The sequence below is a fragment of the Pleurodeles waltl genome, chromosome 3_1 (genome assembly GCF_031143425.1).
Source record: "Pleurodeles waltl isolate 20211129_DDA chromosome 3_1, aPleWal1.hap1.20221129, whole genome shotgun sequence".
In the NCBI taxonomy this organism is placed as follows: domain Eukaryota; kingdom Metazoa; phylum Chordata; class Amphibia; order Caudata; family Salamandridae; genus Pleurodeles; species Pleurodeles waltl.
The window spans coordinates 1109124263-1109144176 of record NC_090440.1 but is presented as its reverse complement, the minus strand read 5'-3'; the positions used below and the strand labels follow the sequence as shown (position 1 = coordinate 1109144176).

At 44.7% G+C, this 19914-nt stretch overlaps 1 protein-coding gene across 3 annotated transcripts in view; it reads left to right on the top strand.

The window, feature by feature from the left end:
- ZBTB16 (zinc finger and BTB domain containing 16) overlaps positions 1 to 19914 on the top strand; it is a 392305-nt gene that overhangs the window by 161497 nt on the left and 210894 nt on the right. For 2 of the 3 annotated variants that reach the window (XM_069224390.1, XM_069224391.1), the window contains exon 3: positions 6779 to 6876. In XM_069224390.1, the coding sequence (XP_069080491.1) occupies positions 6779 to 6876 (98 nt within the window). The remainder of the gene's footprint in view (positions 1 to 6778; positions 6877 to 19914) is intronic. The other variant, XM_069224392.1, reaches the window with a different exon arrangement.

Here is a 19914-nt window from a genome sequence, read left to right as displayed (position 1 = left end):
GGAGGGAGATGAGTGGAAATTTTTCTGGCATATGAAAATTAAGATGTGTTACAAAACAAATGTATAATGTAATAGATATGTTAGACAATATTTTCCCACATAGATGAGTCAGACATCTCAGTAGTGGACCCTGTCACAAACTACTTTTGCAGTAGTTTGACGCATTCAAATCTGGAGAGAAACACCTTTAATTTAGCACAGACAAATGTTAGTGTGTCCATTGAAGGCTTGACTTCTGCACAAGGCGGTGAGAAAATGTGCTGTTGACTCGTACACTAGGGTCATGCAAAGTGATTGCACAACAGTGGGATAACGTAGTATATCTAGTGCGGAGCACTGAATTGATTCTGTTCAGACAGATGTGGAATATTGTATATTGGGTCTGAACGTGAAACTTCGAAAGGTAGAATGAGATCTAAATTTACACCCTTATATTTATTAGCCTACCCCAAAGAATAGCCATACACTAGGTGCAAACAATAGGTCCGCCTAGTGTCAAAGTGCATAAAAAAGTATGTTAACTATGATCCTGGGTACAATTGTGGCATGGTCAGCAAGTGCGAGGATGGTGTCAGAGACATGACTTACAAGAACTAAATAGTCTGCAATTTTTTGTTGGCCTTTCACCTTCAGGTAACTGCATATAAAATATAATGAACACATATAAAATGAAAAATAAATGCAACTTCTATGTGGGAAATGCATTTTTCATGTAGGACAGCTCAGTTTCATAATGTAGTTGTTTCAGCTCTTTGTAGGTGTAACTAGACGGTCACTGATTTGAGTACTGGTTGATTTAGTGGGAAAATAGTGACGTATTTATAGCACTGAAAGGGCCAAGCCTAAAACTGAAAATACTAAATAAGTATGTCAGTTTCAAATCAAATCAAATCAAATCATTAACATTTATAAAGCGCGCTACTCACCCGTGCGGGTCTCAAGGCGCTAGGGGGGAAAAAGGGGGGGTTATCGCTGCTCGAACAGCCAAGTCTTTAGGAGTCTCCGGAAAGCGGAGTGGTCCTGGGTGGTCCCGAGGCTGGTGGGGAGGGAGTTCCAGGTCTTGGCCGCCAGGAAGGAGAAAGATCTCCCACCCGCCGTGGAGCGGCGGGTGCGAGGGACGGCAGCAAGTGCGAGGCCAGCGGAGCGGAGGGGGCGGGTGGGGACGTAGAAGCTGAGGCGTCTGTTGAGGTATTCCGGTCCCTTGTTGTGGAGGGCTTTGTGTGCGTGGGTGAGAAGACGGAAGGTGATCCTTTTGCTGACTGGGAGCCAATGCAGGTGTCTCAGGTGTGCGGAGATGTGGCTGTTGCGGGGTACGTCGAGGATGAGGCGGGCCGAGGCGTTTTGGATGCGTTGCAGGCGGTTTTGGAGTTTGGCGGTGGTCCCGGCGTAGAGGGTGTTGCCGTAGTCCAGGCGACTCGTGACAAGGGCGTGGGTCACGGTTTTTCTGGTGTCGGCGGGGATCCAGCGGAAGATCTTGCGGAGCATGCGGAGAGTGAGGAAGCAGGCGGAGGACACGGCGTTGACTTGCTTGGTCATGGTGAGAAGAGGGTCCAAGATGAAGCCGAGGTTGCGGGCGTGGTCTGCGGGGGTCGGTGCGGTGCCGAGGGCCGTGGGCCACCAGGAGTCGTCCCAGGCGGACGGGGTGTTGCCGAGGATGAGGACTTCCGTTTTTTCAGAGTTCAGCTTTAGGCGGCTGAGCCTCATCCAATCTGCGACGTCCTTCATACCCTCTTGTAGGTTGGTCTTGGCGCTGGCGGGGTCCTTGGTGAGGGAGAGTACAAGTTGGGTGTCGTCGGCGTAGGAGGTGATGATGATGTCGTGCTTGCGTACGATGTCGGCGAGGGGGCTCATGTAGACATTGAAGAGTGTCGGGCTGAGCGATGAGCCTTGAGGTACGCCGCAGATGATCTTGGTGGGTTCTGAGCGAAACGGAGGGAGGTAAACTCTTTGGGAGCGGTTAGCGAGGAAGGAGGCGATCCAGTCCAGGGCCTGGCCTTGGATCCCGGTGGAGCGTAGGCGGGTGATTAGGGTGCGGTGACAGACGGTGTCAAAGGCAGCCGAGAGGTCGAGGAGAATGAGGGCGACTGTTTCACCGTTGTCCATCAGGGTTCTGATGTCGTCTGTGACTGAGATGAGGGCGGTTTCCGTGCTGTGGTTGGTTCGGAATCCGGTTTGTGAAGGGTCGAGCAGGTTGTTGTCTTCCAGGAAGGTGGTCAGGTGTCAGGTCAGGTGTCAGTTTAAAAAATGCACTACATATAGTATGAGACAGGTTGCTCACAGGCTGCTTGTGGCAAAATATTCAAAAAGTTTCTTTAAATGTATACATTGCTTTCTAAAATTATATATTTTTAGTAATATGCTGATTATATCTAGTGCAAATCCTTTTCATTTGTTTCCATTTAAAGGACAAATGTAAAGGTTACATTCTATCAATTAAAGTTTACACTCTCTCCAAATGTCTTTAGATTTGCCAATTGACCCATTGCACACATTTACATTTCTTTCAGGTAGTCCCTTCTTCCCTTTTTCAAACGACAGCAATTTAACCATTTGGGAACAGTTGTGGTTTTTTTTTTTAATAAAAAAATATGGGAACACTTTTGATCAAATTGATAAAGCTTGGGAATGTAGTTCCTCTGCCCACTTAAATCTCAGGGTCTGACTTTAAAAATGTGTTCTGTAAGGATGTGATGGAAATAGTTGTGGCTGAGGAATAGCAGACGCTCAAAGTCAAATTTCATCCAAAATGGGGGTGATGGACATATTGAAGGAAACTACTAGGGTCCATACTGTAATCTTCCCAATGGGATGTTCTACCATTGAAGAACAAATGTTATTCAAAATCTAATAAGGTTGTTTGTAAGACTAGATGTGCCAAACTGTTTGCATGACAGGAAGCAAATATGGTTTGAATTGCCGAGCCAAATTGGTTGACTCTGGCATGTTTCTTTGATCATTGATGATCCGCGTGTTGGTTCTCTAAGTGTGTGTTTTTTTAAATTATATAAAGTGCCAAAAAACAACAGCCTTGATAATGTGAACCAATTCGGTGCTTAGTTCTCAGTACAGGCCACCCCATCCACTCTAGTTGCTCTAGTATGTGATGAATTATCTACTGTGGACTGGTATAAAACAGTTCGCTTACAGTTTCTGTCATCCAGGATAGGAAATATATTTCCTTGTACATAGTCAATAGATAGTTTGTTGTCTAAACTCTCACTCCAGCCAGTTTAAAAAAAATAAAGAAAATCTATTGTACTCATCCCTTTACCTTTGCTCAATAGCATAATGCCGGCTATGCTTCAGGGACCCTCCAGTGGTCCAGGGGGCATCCATCCTTTTATTATGGCCCCGTTCAGCTCAAGGGCAATGAATATCCGTGAGATATGTGAGACTTGGAGGCCCCTCTTTGTATTCTGTAGGGGGGCCGCATCATTTTGCATTACGTTACTGTCTTTATGATTCTTGCATGTTTCTAGGTTTTACGGATCTCAGATTTAAATCCTCTAATAACCTGGAGATGGTTCGGGAGAGCCGAAGGATGTTAGGTGTCAATCGGCTCTCAAGGCATGTTTCTAGTCTTGAGATGTGTTTGTAAAATTTCAGATCATAGGATGGGCAGGCAGAACTCAGAAGACCCCTGTTTTTCTACGAAGCATGAAATATAGAGGGCGCGACAGTTTACCAGAACAATAAGCAGGGAAAGTTCTACTCAGGGATTAAATCTGGTCTCGGGTCTGTTAACGGGAATGCCCTACTCTGCACGTTTTCTTACCAGTACACTTGCTTTGCCTCTATTTGAAGGACTGTTCTTCCTTCGCTGCGCTTGGTGTTTGTGGCAGATCGCTGTAGTCGAGCCATTTACGTTTTCAAAATGTACAGAGTCGGACTTGTAAATCCTCCTCTGTGCCATCTGCTAACCTTGAGTATTTGATTGCAGTTCTTACTGGCTGTGCCCTCACTGCCATGTTTTGCACCCTGGCTGTGCGGCCCACAGGGTTTTTCATTGTTGCCTGTCTAGGGTTACACTGTGTGTGAAAATCTGTATAAATAATGTCTTCATAACTCCTGCAGACAAACGACTCCAGTTTTTAATGGTCTCCATTAAGTATAGATTTTTTTGTTTACAACCTATTGATAATGCCACCCCGCAAAAGCTACTGCTGACATATGCTAAAGTGCCATTAATAGAGTCGGGAATGTATATGGGATTTATTCCATAGGCCTGTTTGTCAGGTAATGACGAAGCAGTAAATCTAATGCTGCAGCACGGGGGCTGTCAGAACCGAAGGATGCTAATTCTAAGAGGTCTGGGGAAGTCTATTGTTGACTTCACTTATTTTTGGCAAATGTTTGTGCTGAACTAACAACTGCTCTATATAACCCTCACCCCATACTGACTACCAACCCTCACCTCTGTCACTCCACCTTCGACTCCTGGTTATTATTGTTTTAAGGTTTGTCTAGCCGATAGTTTCATATATAGAATGGAGTGGAATACCGTGGAGTGGAGTGTTGTAGAGTGGAGCAGGGGTAGACTATAGTGGTGTACAGTGTAATAACATACTGTGGAGTGCGTAGAGAGGAGTGGCATACAGTGGAGTGGTGTAGGGTGAAATAAAGGTGTTTACTGTTCAGTGTAGTGACATTGAGTGGAGTGGCATATAGCAGACTAGAGAGGCATGGAGTGGAGTGGCATACAGTGGTGTGGAATGGAATAGTGTGTAGCACAGTGTTGCACACTGAAGTGGTGCACAGTGGAGAGGCAGAGAGTACAATATTGTAAACTAGTGTCAGAGCCGAGTTGGGTACAGTGGAATATCGTACACTGGAGTAGTATAGAATGAAGGGGTATACAATGGAGTGGCGTAGACAGTGTCATTGATTAAAGTGGTGTAGAGTGCAATAGTGCAGATTGGAGTGGCATACAGATGAGCGGAGTGGCACACATAGGAGTGGAGTGGTGTGGAGTGGAGTGGCGTATGGAGGAGTGGAGTGCCATAGAGAGAGGTGTAAAGTGGCATACAATGGAGTTGCATGGAGTGATGTAGAGTGGATTGGTGTAGGATGGAGTGGCATAGAGTTGAGTGGAAGAGAGTGGAGTGTGATAAATGAAAAAGCCAACATAAAACTATGTGAGCGGATGTAGTTGTAATGTGTCAGGAATATACATTAAGAGGTGTAAATAGTAATTTTTGTTAGTACATGTGAATAGTGTAAATAGTAGTAAAGTTATACGTTTTAGTTTTCCTAACCATAACTTGGCTTTAACCTTTGTTTTTTTTCTTATATATATATATATATATATATTGACTTTTGGTCAGCATTTCTATACACTGTCCAGTTCAGTTATTATTCACACATTGCTTGCGGGCAATGCATCAGCCCACTTCACTCCTTGGCTCATCAGTGTGATAGTGTAGGCATTTTGCTTTTGCACAATTTTGTTATTCTCTCCGAAAATATTTTATTCAATATCTTTTTTAATTGTTTTATTTGTTTTGCGAGGGCCCACCATGTCGTCACAGAAAGCTACTCGGTGGTCTGCATCTGTAGTCATAGGTTGCAAACCGTGCATACTGTATTTTGATTTTATTGTTCCAAAATGGCAGTCAGCTATCTTATCTTGTAACAGTAGCCCAATCCCAAGGTAGGTGAAAAAACATTTAATGTAATCGCCTCTGCATTTTTATGTGCATTGTCCCCAGATGACCATCTTCGAATGTTTGTTGTTATACATAATGGGGGAAAAAAAAGTTACAAGTTGAGCACCTGTACGAACCTTTTCAGTTTTAATGCACATGACAAGAAAATATGATTGGTATTGTCACAAGGAAGGGACACTCTTCATGTAGCACATGTACGAATGTTGCACGTGGAATGTGTGTTCTTTCCACATTCACTTATTAGCATGTAAGTATAATATTGTGTTTGTCTGAAAGGAATAAGGCATCTTCGTGGTCTTCTCATTTCATACATACCTGATTGCCTGCCTTGAGGATGACCACGTGTAGTTTCTTTATGCATGGACATTCCTGATAGAAAACTAACTTCATTGACCAAAGGTAGATTCTGTTGAAGTACAGTTATGGTTGCAAATTACATCTATGAAACCTCATAAATACAAAAAATATGGTTAGCTCCTTAATCCAGAATCCGCACACCCAATGCAGTTCTGATGACCTCCCCCTTGATGTGACATATGTAACTATAAATGTTTTAAATAATCTTACCTATAGGATTACAGATCACATTACTGTTAACAGTATGAAAGAGATGTGTATGATTTTAGTATTAGTGGTCTAAGCATGTCCTCTTATTTGTAATTATATTGTTCTCTTAAGTGTGTCTTACTGGTATTAAGATTTGGGGGTCACAAGCTTTGCATTTGGTGTTCGGGTTATGAAGTCTGTGGGTTTCCAAAACCCCTGGCAACATGTTTTGTTTTACTCAGGGAGGTCTCATAGGTCCACCCCTGACATGGGCCAAGAGATGCTTCACCTACCACCTTCTGGCTCCATACATATTTTTTTAATCACAATGGGACCAAGGCTCGCTTCCTGTATTGGTGGCCGCAACATTTTTTTTTCTATTGCAGCCAACCTTTTTACAGAGCTGGGTCTCCAGTGCAGAGCCTATTTTGGGGTCACACACATACATACACACACACACACACCCTAAAAAATGTGAAATATAAATGTGCAACCTTGAGCCTGTTATACAAGAAAATAGTTCAAATCCCTAATAACACATACTTTCTTTCATTCCTCTTTTACAGGAAGCTGCACAGTGGGATGAAGACTTATTGGTGTGAGTTGTGTGGAAAACGTTTTCTCGACAGCTTAAGATTGCGAATGCACTTACTGGCCCACTCAGGTAGGTTCAGGCAGCAGTACTACCTAGCTCCTTATTCAAACGATATTTTCTATTCCTTGGCCCTCCTCATCCTGCTTGTAGATGGGTTTTCATCTGTGCATATTTTTATTTGTGTTTTGTTTTTTTTGAGTTCCAGGTGATTTTACTCTATTTATTGACACTATCTCTCTATTTTGCTCTCTTAAGGCAACTCATCCTGTCTGGTTATGTTTTTATGGGTATATCTGTGTTTGTTGATTGGGTGCACCAATCTCTTGTGAAGACTATTGACCAATGAGAAACAGCACATCGGTGCCACGATTTAAATAGATATGCAGTAGGAGCTTCAAAGAGCAGCCTTTCTTTTCTAGTTCGATGGAATAGAAGTTAAAAAGAAATGTTATTTTTTTTTATAGTTCATGTTTTCCAATTTCTAGGGCACTTACCATTTTGATCATTTATCGTCCTTGGTGCAACATTTAACAACCTTATTGTTTTTTTTTTTAAGCAATACTAGGCATCCCAAGCATTTCTAAATACAACCTAGTCTTTTTCCAGGAAGTGCATTTTTTTGCTTACATTTTGCTAGCATGTGGCAATGCAGTCATTTTGCACATTGTTGCTTTGGTTGATCTGCGTTTTTTGGAGGAATTTCCCAACTTTATTTCTTGACTTTGCTGTAATAGTGCAGAGCCAGGGATTAAGCTCCGACCCTCCTGTCAAAAAACATGCGTCCTGAAGAAGGGAGGAGATGCAACAGAAAGTGTTACCTTACTGTGGTGGGTCTGCTGGCTTCTTAAATGTTTTGCTGGCCGAATGTGAATGAGGAAATCCAGAGTGTGGCATTTACAAAGTGCAATATATGGTTGGCATGGTGAATGTATCTCCAAGGTAAATATTGGTGTTGGTGAGCTGTGAAAGGACATTTTAGAAGGCGGACGGGAGACAACATTGCATGTATTGCAGTTTTGGGTGTGTCCTGCTGAAATGAAGAGTGCAGGGTGAAATAAATGGGCTAATGATTCAGCAGAAAAGTATTCTGCTTCCCCATTTCCTGCTGCAAGAGAATAGGAGATTGGGGTCTTAGTGAGCAAGACAAGGTGAGAAGTCAGGTCAGAACAAAAAACCCACTGATGAACTCCATGTGTTCTCATATCCGGACCAGACCACGGGTTGCGAAGGTCCCAGGAGCACCGTAACTCAGCGCCTTGTACACAATATCTAGTTAGCATTACCAGGACACTTGCGTTTGCAAAACTGTCATTATATGCCTCACCTGATATATATACCTACCATGCAGAAAGAATAGGATCAGGCGCTGCCCTTTGCACTAGCCAACGTCACCTGGCAGAATTATGTTGCCTTTGATGATGTAAGAGAGTGTGACCTCCCTCATTACATGTGAAGAGGTCAGCCGGGACGGGATGTGAATGATTCAGATCAAAGTTGTGGTGTTCATAACCAAAACCAAGCTTCCTTTGGACTAACCACTCACCGGTGTGACTCAGCTCCTTCCAGTATACAGTATTTCTCCTACTTGAAGTGAAGGGTGGTCTTTTTGTGGCCTTGATCGAGCCTCTCATTCGAGTCCTGTTTGTGGCTGAGCCTTTTTTTTAAGTGATCAAAACCTTTGTTTGCTATGCACTTGCTTGTCTGTATTTTACCCCCTTCCTGGTACTTCAACTGCAGTCTTGGTTGATATCTGGCAGTCTGTAATTCTGCTGCATTACTTGGGAGAGGCACAAAGGAAACTGCGAAGTAGTCGCTCTTTGTCAGTAGACAAAGAGAAAGAATGAGCATTTGTGCCTCCCACCACATGTGAAATGCACGTGGAATGCTGTAGACCTCAGAGATGTAGCATTGTTTGGTTTCCCCACTGCCTCCTGAATCGTAGGGCATTTTAAAAATGCACTTGCTTATGTGGGAATGGTTTTTTTTAAAAATTCAACCCAAGAAACAGAAAAATGATCTCTTCTACATTTACTGCTCCAGTGGAGGACACTGAATTGGTGACTTCAAATTTAATTTTAGAATAGAAAGAGAATTGCCCAAGATGTTCACACAAGAGTACTTCCACTTACTAGTTTGAAGGCTTTCAGACAGGGTAACCAAATACCTTTCTGTTCCTGGGACACCATAATATAATACCAGTCCTCAGCATTCCTTTTGTAGAGTGTTTGTCTTGTATCCTTGCCTACTAGGTTCACTTGAAGGGGCCCTTATTTATGCATCCCAGGTTGCATCACATTGTTCAAAGAAAAGAGAAGTCACTAGATAACCCTATTGTAACAGTACATTTTCCACAGTTGATTAGCCCATGTAGCTGTCGAAGAGCAATGGGCACTGGATTCCTTCTTTGCATCCGAGAAACACTGCTTAGAGGGCGGGGAACTCTCACTAGCATCAATCATGGTTTTCTAGCAAGGCTCCTGTTACCAATCAGCTGAACATCAATATTCTGTTTCCAAAACATTGCATTCTCTTTAGCACATCTTACCAGAGATAATGTAGAACGTTCCTCTCTCTTCAGTTGGAAAGACTTTGAATCCATGAATTGAATTTTTAAATTCAAAATGTCAGGACACTGATGTATATTATTACCTTCTTTGTGATGAGTTCTCTGCATGCCTCTGCTTCCCTCTGCTCCTCATTTGAAGGAACTAAGGCGTAGGATCCTAGGTGCTATGCCCGCCCCAGTAATCCTATGTAAATATATGTTAAACATCTGGAGTCTGGGAGCAGGAGTGATCACGGAGATAGGAGAGACCTGAAGGACCGGAAGTGAGCATGTTTGCATAGATGTGTAGACCTAGATCAATCAATCCATTAATCAATCAAGGATTTATAGAGCGCACTAATCACCCATTAGGGTCTCAAGGCGCTGGGGGGGAGGGGGAGCTACTGGTCGTAGAGCCATGTCTTGAGGTGTTTCCTGAATGTCAAGAGGTCTTGGGTCTGGCGAAGGTGGAGCGGTAGGGAGTTCCAGGTCTTGGCGGCTAGGTGAGAGAAGGATCTTTCTCCGGCGGTGGTGCGGCGGATGCGGGGGTTGGAGGCGAGGGCAAGGCTGGCGGAGCGAAGATTGCGGGTGGGGGAGTGGAAGGTGAGTCTGTTGTTGAGGTAGGCTGGACCTGTGTCGTGGAGGGCCTTGTGTGCATGGATGAGGAGTTTGAAGGTGATCCTCTTTGATACTGGTAGCCAGTGAAGGTCTCTGAGGTGGGGGGAAATGTGGTCGCGGTGTGGGATGTCCAGAATGAGGCTGGCGGATGCGTTCTGGATTCTTTGCAGCTTTGTTAGGAGTTTGGTTGTTATTTCTGCATATAGGGCGTTTCCGTAGTCCAATCGGCTGCTGACCAGGGCGTGGGTGACAGCTTTCCTGGTGTCTACGGGAATCCACTTGAAGATTTTGCGGAGCATGCAGAGAGTGTTGTAGCAGGAAGAGGAGATGGCATTGACCTGCTGAGTCATGCTGACTGTGGAGTCCAAGATGAAGCCTAGGTTGCGTGCGTGGGTGGTGGGTGAGGGAGCGGTTCCTAGGGAGGTGGGCCACCAGGAGTCATTCCAAGTTGAGGGGTTGGTGCCAAAGATGAGGATTTCTGTCTTTTCTGTGTTTAACTTGAGGTGGCTTGATTCCATCCAGCTGGCGATGGCGTGATGTCCGTTGTGGGTGTTGTTCTTTGCAGTTGCAAGGTCTTTCGTGAGGGACAGGATGAGCTGAGTGTCGTCTGCGTAGGAAACTATGTTGATGTGGTGGGTTCGTGCGATGTTGGCGAGGGGGGCCATGTAAACTTTGAAGAGCGTGGGGCTGAGCGAAGATCCTTGGGGAATGCCACAGATGATTCTGGAGGCTTCTGACAGGAACGGTGGGAGGCAGACTGTCTGGGTTCTGCCTGAGAGAAATGACGAGATCCAGTTGATTGCCTTGTCGCGGATTCCAGCGTTGTGGAGGCGTGTGCGGAGAGTGTGATGACATACCGTGTTGAAAGCTGCAGAGAGGTCCAGGAGGATGAGTGCTGCTGTTTCTCCTTCGTCGAGCATGGTCCTAATGTCGTCTGTGGCAGCAATGAGTGCAGTCTCGGTGCTGTGGTTTCTGCGGAATCCGGATTGGGGGGTGTCGAGTACCTTGCTGTCGTCCAGAAACCGGGATAGTTGGCTGTTTGATTTTTTCGATGACCTTGGCTTGGAAGGGGAGGATGGAGATCGACCGGTAGTTCTTGGGGTCGTCTGGGTCTGCCTTTGGTTTCTTCAGCAGGGCGTTGATTTCTGCATGCTTCCATCTTTCTGGGACGGTGGCTGACTCGAAGGAGCTGTTGATGGTTTTGCAAAGGTGGGGGGCGATGATGATGTTTGCCTTATTGATGATATGGTGTGGGCAGGGGTCCGATGGTGATCCGGAGTGGATGGAGGCCATGGTGGTGGCGGTGTCCTCTATGTTGACGGGGGGGGTCCAGGTGTGGAGGAGATGGGTGTTGCTTGGAGCTTTGGGTTCTTGGGTGTTTGTAGTCAGCTGGTGGGTCTGGGGTTTGAAGTTATTGTGGATTTCTTCTATCTTTCGACAGAAGTGGGTTGCCAGTGAGTTGCAGAACTCCTGTGATGGCGGCGGTTCGTTGGAGCAGGTCCTGGGGGTGGAGCGCTCATTGACGATGCCGAAGAGCTCTTTACTGTTGTGAGCGTAGGCGTCAATGCGGTTTTTGAAGTGGGTCCTTTTGGTGGTGCGGATCAGTTGGTGATGTTTGCGTAGGGCATCCTTGAAAGCGATGTGGTTGGAGTTGGTAGGGTCAAGGTGCCAGGTTTTTTCCATTCTGCGACATAGCCGTTTGGATTCCTGTAGTTCTGGGGTGAACCAGCTGGCCTTGATTCTGTGGGAGGTGTTTGGGGGGTTTTTGAGTGGTGCGAGGGTGTTGGCGCAATCTTCTATCCAGCGATGCAGGTTGGTGGTGGCTGTGTTGGGGTCCGGGGTCCCAGGGGGTGGGGCCCGGGCGAGAGTGGAGATCAGTTGATCCATTGATATTTTGCTCCACTTGCGTCGTGATGAGTGACTGGTTTCTGGTAGGAGAAATGAATGCAGCGGTGGTCTGTCCAGCTGAGTTCAGTTGTGTGGCTGAAAGAGACATGGTTGCTGGCTGAGAAGATGGGGTTGAGAGTGTGGCCTGCGGAGTGGGTGGGTGTAGTGACGAGTTGCTTGAGGCCGAAGTTGGCGAGGTTGTCGATTAGGTTGGTGGTGTTGATATTGTTGTTATTTCCTAGGTGGAAGTTTAGGTCACCGAGGAGGATGTAGTCTGTTGAGGCAAGGGCTTGGGAGCTGATGGCGTCGGCGATGTCATCGCAGAACTGCGGACTGGGTCCAGGGGGTCTGTAGACCAGTGTTCCTCTGAGTGTGTTGTTGGCATTGATGTGGATTTTGAAGTGGAGGTGCTCGGCGGAGTTGATGGTGTCGTGAGAGTTTGTGGAGACTCTTAGGGTGTTTTTCTGGACTGTGGCGATTCCTCCTCCTGGTCTGTTGATTCGGTCTCTTCTGGTGATCTTGTAGTTTTCTGGTATGGCTATGGCTAAGTCTGGTTCCGTGGCCGAATTCATCCAGGTTTCGGTGAGGAATGCGATGTCGGGCGAGTATGTGATCAGGAGGTCCCAGAGTTCAATTGTATGTTTGTGGACGGAGCGGGTGTTAAGTAGGATGCATCTTAGGCGGTTGTCTGTTTTGATTTGGAGTTTGGAGGTTAGGTTGCAGGTGAAATTGCAGGCTTTGCCGGAGAAGGGTAATTTGGTGTGCGTCGGTGTGGACTGGAAGCAGATGGAGGAGCATCCTGGATTAAGGGTGTGGAGTCCTTTGGCAGTGTAAAGGTGTCGGTGGCACGGGAGGCGTGTTGGCCAGGTGGTCTGGCACTAGGTGCGGTCTTGGCGCGGACGGGCTTGCCTTTGGCGCGCCAGCGGCGTGTCCGTGCTGCGGCCAGCATAAGAGGGAAGGTGGGAGGGAGTGGCAGCTGGGAGGAGGGAGGGAAACCTCCAATGGGAGTGCAGGGGGAGGGGCAGCAGGCAGGAGTCAGGAGCGGGAAGAGCTCTGAGGAGGAGGGTGGGGGGCGGGGCCTTCTGGGGGAGGAGAAGACAAGAAGCCCAAACAAGCCTAGACAAGCCCAAAACAATGACAGCACTTACCGGAGCAGTGGTGAGGAGGAAGCACCTGCCTGCAAGGATGCAGGGTCAGAGGCCACTGGAGGGTATGAGGGCTTGTGGGAGGCTCAGGACTAACATAAGGGATGTCTTCTTATCAGATATGGCAGCAATGATATGGAGCAGGCTTCCAGCAGCAGTGATAGTGACAACATGAGTAGTGGAATTAAATACTGTGACAGACACTTGGAAGTAATGGCAGTATTGGAGAGGATGACAGAGGTGGAGACTTGTTAGAGAGTATGGTATTATCAAAAGCAAAGAAATTACAATGTACGGTATATATGTGTATCATATATGGCGTCATCTTTGTGGGAAATGAGGTAGCTCGTGTATTTAACTATTGTACTCAAATGGATTTACTCAAACATAAAATTAAACAAACACTGTGAAATTTTATGTGAGTAAATCTCCAAACCGGACAAAGCTGTGAGTGATACGGGGTGGGGGCCTCCCACATGCTCATAGTTTGTGGGTAATCTCAAAATTTCTTGCGGATATATTCGCAAACAATACAGGATTTAATCCTGTCAAACTGTGATGACTAAATCTATTCTCATGGTTGTAAAACGGAGGGAACGGAGTTGGCGATAGTCCAGAGGATGCGGTTTCTCCACCGGGAAGATGCCCCTACGAAGAAAAAAAAAAAAACACTACAGGCGCGTGTTGGGTGCCGCATTACATTTGCGCAACCGGAGATGTACCTTTGGTGCATTCGCCAATGCGGACGTTTACACAGATAAGTGGTTATGCGCGGCTTCAGCTGGAGGGGGCCTTCGCTTCTTCGCGAATTACAAAAAAAGGCATCAGTGTGTTCCTAAGGCATTATACCTGCTTTTGGAGCAAAGTTCCTACTTTCTTTATCATTTGAGCTTTTGTGATCTTGGGCGAATTGTGGCATTGGCTTGTCAAGCGCATAGAAACTCCTTCTGAGAAGCAGTGTTTAGCACCTGTGGACCGTGGTCCCATCTCGGCTTTTGAGCGCGCTTGGCTCTATTTACCAGTGGTGCGGGCTGCTCTGGATGTTGGAGGGGAGAAAGGCGGGGCCGCGCGAGCGCCAAGGACGTGGTGTAAATATTTTGCCGCTCTCTGTACTATGTGGCTCAGTCCTGGACGTACTGCAGGCTTTTTGTTCCGCTACAAGGACTCCCTCCCCCTTCCTGGCTGCTACTGGCCGTGTTTGTTATTGTAGAGCTGGCCCTGCGCCAGCCCTGGCCCGCTGCCAGGCTTGTGGGTACAGTATGTACAGTGAAGCTGGAGCCAAGTTTGTCATCATATACAAGCGAATTTTTTTTCTCTCTAATCTGGCGACGAGGGAGAGGCCGGGCGGAAGCAAGTCGGTGGTTTGTTCTCATACTTAATGGAGAAATTATAAATTCTGGAAATATTTATGAAAAGCCAAGCATCCATGCCATCTCAAAGCAGGAAAAATATTCCCTTTTGCACACTGCACCCCGGTTATACAGAATAGTTGAGCAAAATATAACAATCACGGTCCTGTTTAGCTTTTATTTTGGGATTGGTGCATAATGACCTCTGAGTTTGGCTCGGTCAATCCGAAGGTTTAGAATCCGAGTGTTTAGTTCTGAGGTTTGCCTATATTTACAGATGGTGAGAAGACTGGACATGAAATTGTTGGAAATGATTTAACCTGTTTGTGCGCAGTGGACGGTAAAATTAGAGTTGAGAAGGTTAATGGATTGATTGCCCCTGTGCGGCTGGGCATTTCTTCTTGTACATCCTTTCTTTAGTATGCACCTTCTTTGGTGTGACAGGCAGTTAACGAAAGGTTAGTGTTCTAAGAAGCAGGCTTACCAAGTGTTGTCAAAGCCAAGAGGTCTGACTTTTGGCACCGAGCTCCAGTGTCTTTGGCAATACAGTACAGCAACGACAAGCTCCTGTGCAGCATAGCCACAAGTACACAAAGTATGTCTTTTTTAATAAAAAAAAAGGCACAATGACCTGAACGATCATGTCATTTTCTAGGCGTGCACCACGTATGCGTGCCTACAAACAGTATGACACATGCACCATTTTTTTTAATATACCTATCTGAGATGGATTGGTAAATTTTTAAAAAATAATAATAAACTGAAGTAGCACGAAAGCCATCTATGAAGGCAGAGGGGCCAGCAGCAAACAAGACAGTTTGCAGTATTTGAGGGAAACCGCATTGCCGGGGTGGGTACCGGGGATGAACAGACACACAAGGAGAGAGCTAGAAAACACATGCACTCTTATACAGTATCAAGCAAAACAAAAAAAATAGTTCTGTAAAAATGAGTGGTGGAGGAATACAAGCCAGGCAGTCAGAGACAGTAAAGGGAGCATGCTCCAGGAATGAACATCATTTAGCGGTCGCTAGGGGTCAGAGCTGCGTACCCTGGCTTGGCCCTTGTGACCCCTAGCACAGTATTTGCGCCCCCTGGCTTCAGAGGTGGCAAAAGCATTGCCAAACACACAGTGGCAGCACGTCTCCGTGGACGTTGGTAACTGCTCGTTTCTCTTTGTTTTTCTCATTTTTTGATCACACTGATCGTGAATAATGTTTAATTATTCACAATTAGTGTGATTAAAAAAAAATGGAGTACAGTTAGCTGAATTAGACCCTCCCTCACAGCTGAGGTAAGCAAAAATAATGCTTTTAAATGCATGTTTTGTGCATGCTTGAGGGTGAGTGTGTTTAGATGAGTGAGTGTGTAAGTATGAATGTGTGTATGTGTAAACATGTGTGTGTGGGCAATTGAAGGTCAAAATGGGTGCGTGGTGTCACTTCCACTACCCCTGGCATTTTGGTGAATGAACAATCATGGCTTCAGGGTAGGAACAACTACAAGCTGGAACAAAGAAAGCCATTGAATAAGAAGCAGGCAAATGAGAGTGCCTGTAAGGTCAACCAATTAGCAGGCTTCAATCTCCTGTGAACTCTTGGTAAGCCCACAATATGTCTTTTGCTGCCAGACAGATTTACTGTTTGGTTGGCTCAACTTTCTTGATAAGTCCATTACAGGTATTTTGGAAGCAGACACCTGTGCTGTATGGTAGGCTCGACCTAACCACTACACCTAACAGTTTTTATTTACTTTTTTTCATATAAATCCTAAATTGTTTGTAAAATGTTGACTTTTATTGTCACATGTCCGTATTCAAAGCATAAACAAAATAGGTGGTAGACGAGGAGTTCACATGCACAAAAAACTGGGGTAGCATGTGGATTGAGAAAGTTGCATTCTAGATCATCTTCACTGCGCATGATAATCGATTACCCACAGTCGAGTCTGCTTTTTAGGGTCGAGCCTGCGTTGCATGCGCTCGCGCATGCGTTTCGCAGGGAGACTCTTTTGTATTTATAAAAGGGCTCGGAGCCCTGTCAACTTCACATCAGTGTTTTTTTTATTGGTTGGTGGGCTTCCCTAATAAAATCTGCTTGCTTTCATTAGTCGAAGGCACGCATATGGCATGCCTTTTCCGGTGGCTAGCCCTCCTCCAGCGCAGCGACCAAGTACATAAAACATGCGAGGCTCGCAGTTTTCCATCGGGCTCGTGGACTTTTTTTTCTCTAATTTACGAGCCCGATCTCGCTTGGCAGAAGTCGAGCGCTTTAGTTACTTGATTTCACTTTTGCGGGTTATGGACATAAATGCACTTTTGCCCGATAGGTGAAAAGCCAGGTTAGGAGTTTACAACGCGATCAGCTCTAACATGAGCAAACGCGAGACCCGATGCATTGTAAATGCTTGTTTAAAATTGGCAATGAGTTCCTCACTACAACAGCCAATGAGTGTTGTGGTCTTAAAGGAACAGCATCCCATTGGGGATAGTTCACTACAGTTTCCTTTTGTGTGTGTCCTTAAAGAGATCTCACATACAGCTAAATACAGTAAAAATAGGTTAAATCATTCAATAAAACAGTTATCCCTCCAACGAGTGGAGAATCTTACAAGTTGAATCCCAGGCTTTTGCCTTGCTGGAAATATGCGGATGAATGCATCTGTTGTTAATTTGAGACGGGTTACCATAGGGTCCCATTTACGTGTACCACTAACTTTCAGAGTTAGGCACAGCAATACTTAAATAATCTTCCCAAGATCACACATGATTTCAATAGGATACCATTCCTAACAAATCTAGAACTTTAAGTTTGTTTTTTAGGCATTTGTGCCGACTAAATCCTTAAGATATAACCATCAATTTCTGTTGTGAGTGCTTTGAGTGAAGTGGGCTCATTTGGGCACAGATTCTGGAGCAACGCCCTTCTGAAGAACAAGAATTTGAATTTGAGGAACCACTTTGCCTTTAGGCATGTTTTTCTTGTATCCCCTTTGTTTGCCATCCATTTGGGCCATATCAGTTTTCAGCATCATCAAAAAATGCTGATGATCATGAGATTTTAATAAAAATAAAATAAAATATTGCTGTTTAGGCTAATTAAGAAGAATATCTTGTATTAAATGACTGAATGAATGGAGATTTATGTACCACAGCCAGCACATCATGGCACTAAGTAGGTAGGGCAGACAGTAAAACAGACATAATATTGTTATATTATGTTGTTTGAAATAGCCAAGTTTCATTTGTTTTTAAAGCAGAATTCAGAAGAAATGGTTTGAAGAGAAAATGGTAACTGATTCCACCGTTTAGCTGCAAGGAATGAGAAGGAGCAGCCGCCCTTTTTTGTCCCAAATACCTTCAGTAGTTTTTAAAAGGAGCAAGTTGGAAGATATAAGGCGCCAGTTTGGGAGATGGTGGCTGAATCTGTCCATCAAATATTTAGGCCCTTCTTATAAAAAAAAAGCTGTGTGTCAGCGTCAAGCGTTTGAACTAGATGCTTGCTTTCAATAATTCATCGAAGTGTTTGGGAAACTTGACAGCTTTTCAGAGGTCTTTGTCAATGTTAGTTGGAGGGCCAAACGTTTCCGATGGTATTAGAGGTCTCTTTCACAGTGAAATAGAAGAACACCCACTTTTTGTTGCACAGGCATGCCGGCGACTGCATGGACGTAAAACGTTCTCAAGTGACCCTGTTTATCCCTATTAGCTAGCAACTCTAGGACAGTGTTGCTTTAGTGATGTTCTGGGCAAGGGTTTTTGGACCTCTAGTAACATCAAAATTACACCTCAGACAACATTTATTATAAAATGATTTATAGTAAACTCACTGTAAGAGTACTGGCCTGTGACCTTGGTGAGGCAGAGTGCTTATAAGTAGTCCACATGTCCAAAGTTGGCTTGTTAAGTCCAACACCCGTCTGATTCAAATGCAAAGGAGGGATGGAGTGACTGTTTGGGTCACTTCTCACTAATATTACTTGGTAGCATACCAGCAAAAAACATTAGCTTATGAACTGGAGCGACTTCATGCACAATTTCTATTCCTCTGATATCAGTGGGTGATCATGCTTTTCTCTAAATGGAATCATAGAAAGTAGGGTAAACATGGTAGAATAAAAAAACAAATAGACTATACATACATGACTTTTAGATTGAGTTGCTGGTGTTAAGAACTGTAAGCTAACAGTTGAATAATTATTGTTTTAAATGTACTGAACATAACCTATAGCTAACCGCAAGGAGTAGTGAATCAGTTTACAAAGAGCATTGTTCAAAGAAAGGTGCACCAGTATAGTGTGGGAGGTCCAGCTGAGGCTGTTTTAGAAAATATGAAGTTGGAGAGAAGTTGGTTGGTTGGGTCAAGAGAGAAAACGTATTGGTGGGACGAGTAGTATTCAGTGCACTAGATCACAGTTTATTGTTTTCACCATACAAGTTTTCTATGTTGTTCCATTTCTGCTGCAAATTTGATCCCAGGCTATAGTTTCAGTAATTTAGCCACTAGACCACTTCTGCTCATATAGTGATATACATTAGCTATTGTAGAACCTCTCCATCGCCGTCCAAGCAGTGCGGATGCATCTGTAATGGACTCTGCCTAGGGTGGCTCTAGCAGCCTTGCCACAGACATATTTGCTGAGATAACCAATATATACCAACCAGAATGATTTCATATTGCCTCCATGATTGCAGATCCCGTCACCCTTCCTGCTTCCATAAGCCATTCTTGCTTCCCTGGCCAGTGTCCATGCAGATTGTTATAGCTTTGCCGGCAGATATTTGAGCCAAACAATGTCATAATTGTCCTTGAACTCATGAGTGTGTGCTGCGTTCAGAACATTGTATTCTCTTGTGCCGTCCAACTTGAGGTTAGAGTACACTGCCAGAGCTACAACACACACTGCCCACTGTAAAGAGCCCGCTCTCATTAGTAAAAGAGCCTCCACAGTAAACAACCGATTGGAAACCTGGATTTATTCAAGTTCTCAGATGTTCTAAATATAGCATGCAGCAATAAAAAGTAATGTAGGTATTACAGTACTGTTAGATACAGTTAGTACTGATAAAGAATTCCGTATATCTACATAAGATGCATTTATGTACATTGAATCTAAATATAACTCATTTACATAGCCAGAGGTTTTCATCAAAATCGAGGCATGCATCCAACTCTTTTCTGCCTACACTTGACACCTTTGCTTTAGATTGGGGATGTCGAAGAAGCCTGATGCACTGAAGAGTTTTAGGATATCATCAGAACATAAATTTACATACAGTGACTCCAAGAGGAACTGAGTTACTTAGTCAATAAGACATTTTTTTTTAGAACTCAGGTTATCTACATTAGATAAATGTACAAACTATAATTTCAGATGGAACTCATTTACATAGTCAGTGGTTATACTAAACCTGTCTCCGGGACCTGTGCTTAGCAATGCTTGTTTTAGATGGTTCGTGTGATTTGCAGTGGAGCTCTTCTTTCCAAGCATTCAAGAAGCATGGGTCCATACAGTCTCCCCAAAATGTCAAGTTGTGAAGTCTGTTCCGCAATCTTGAATCATC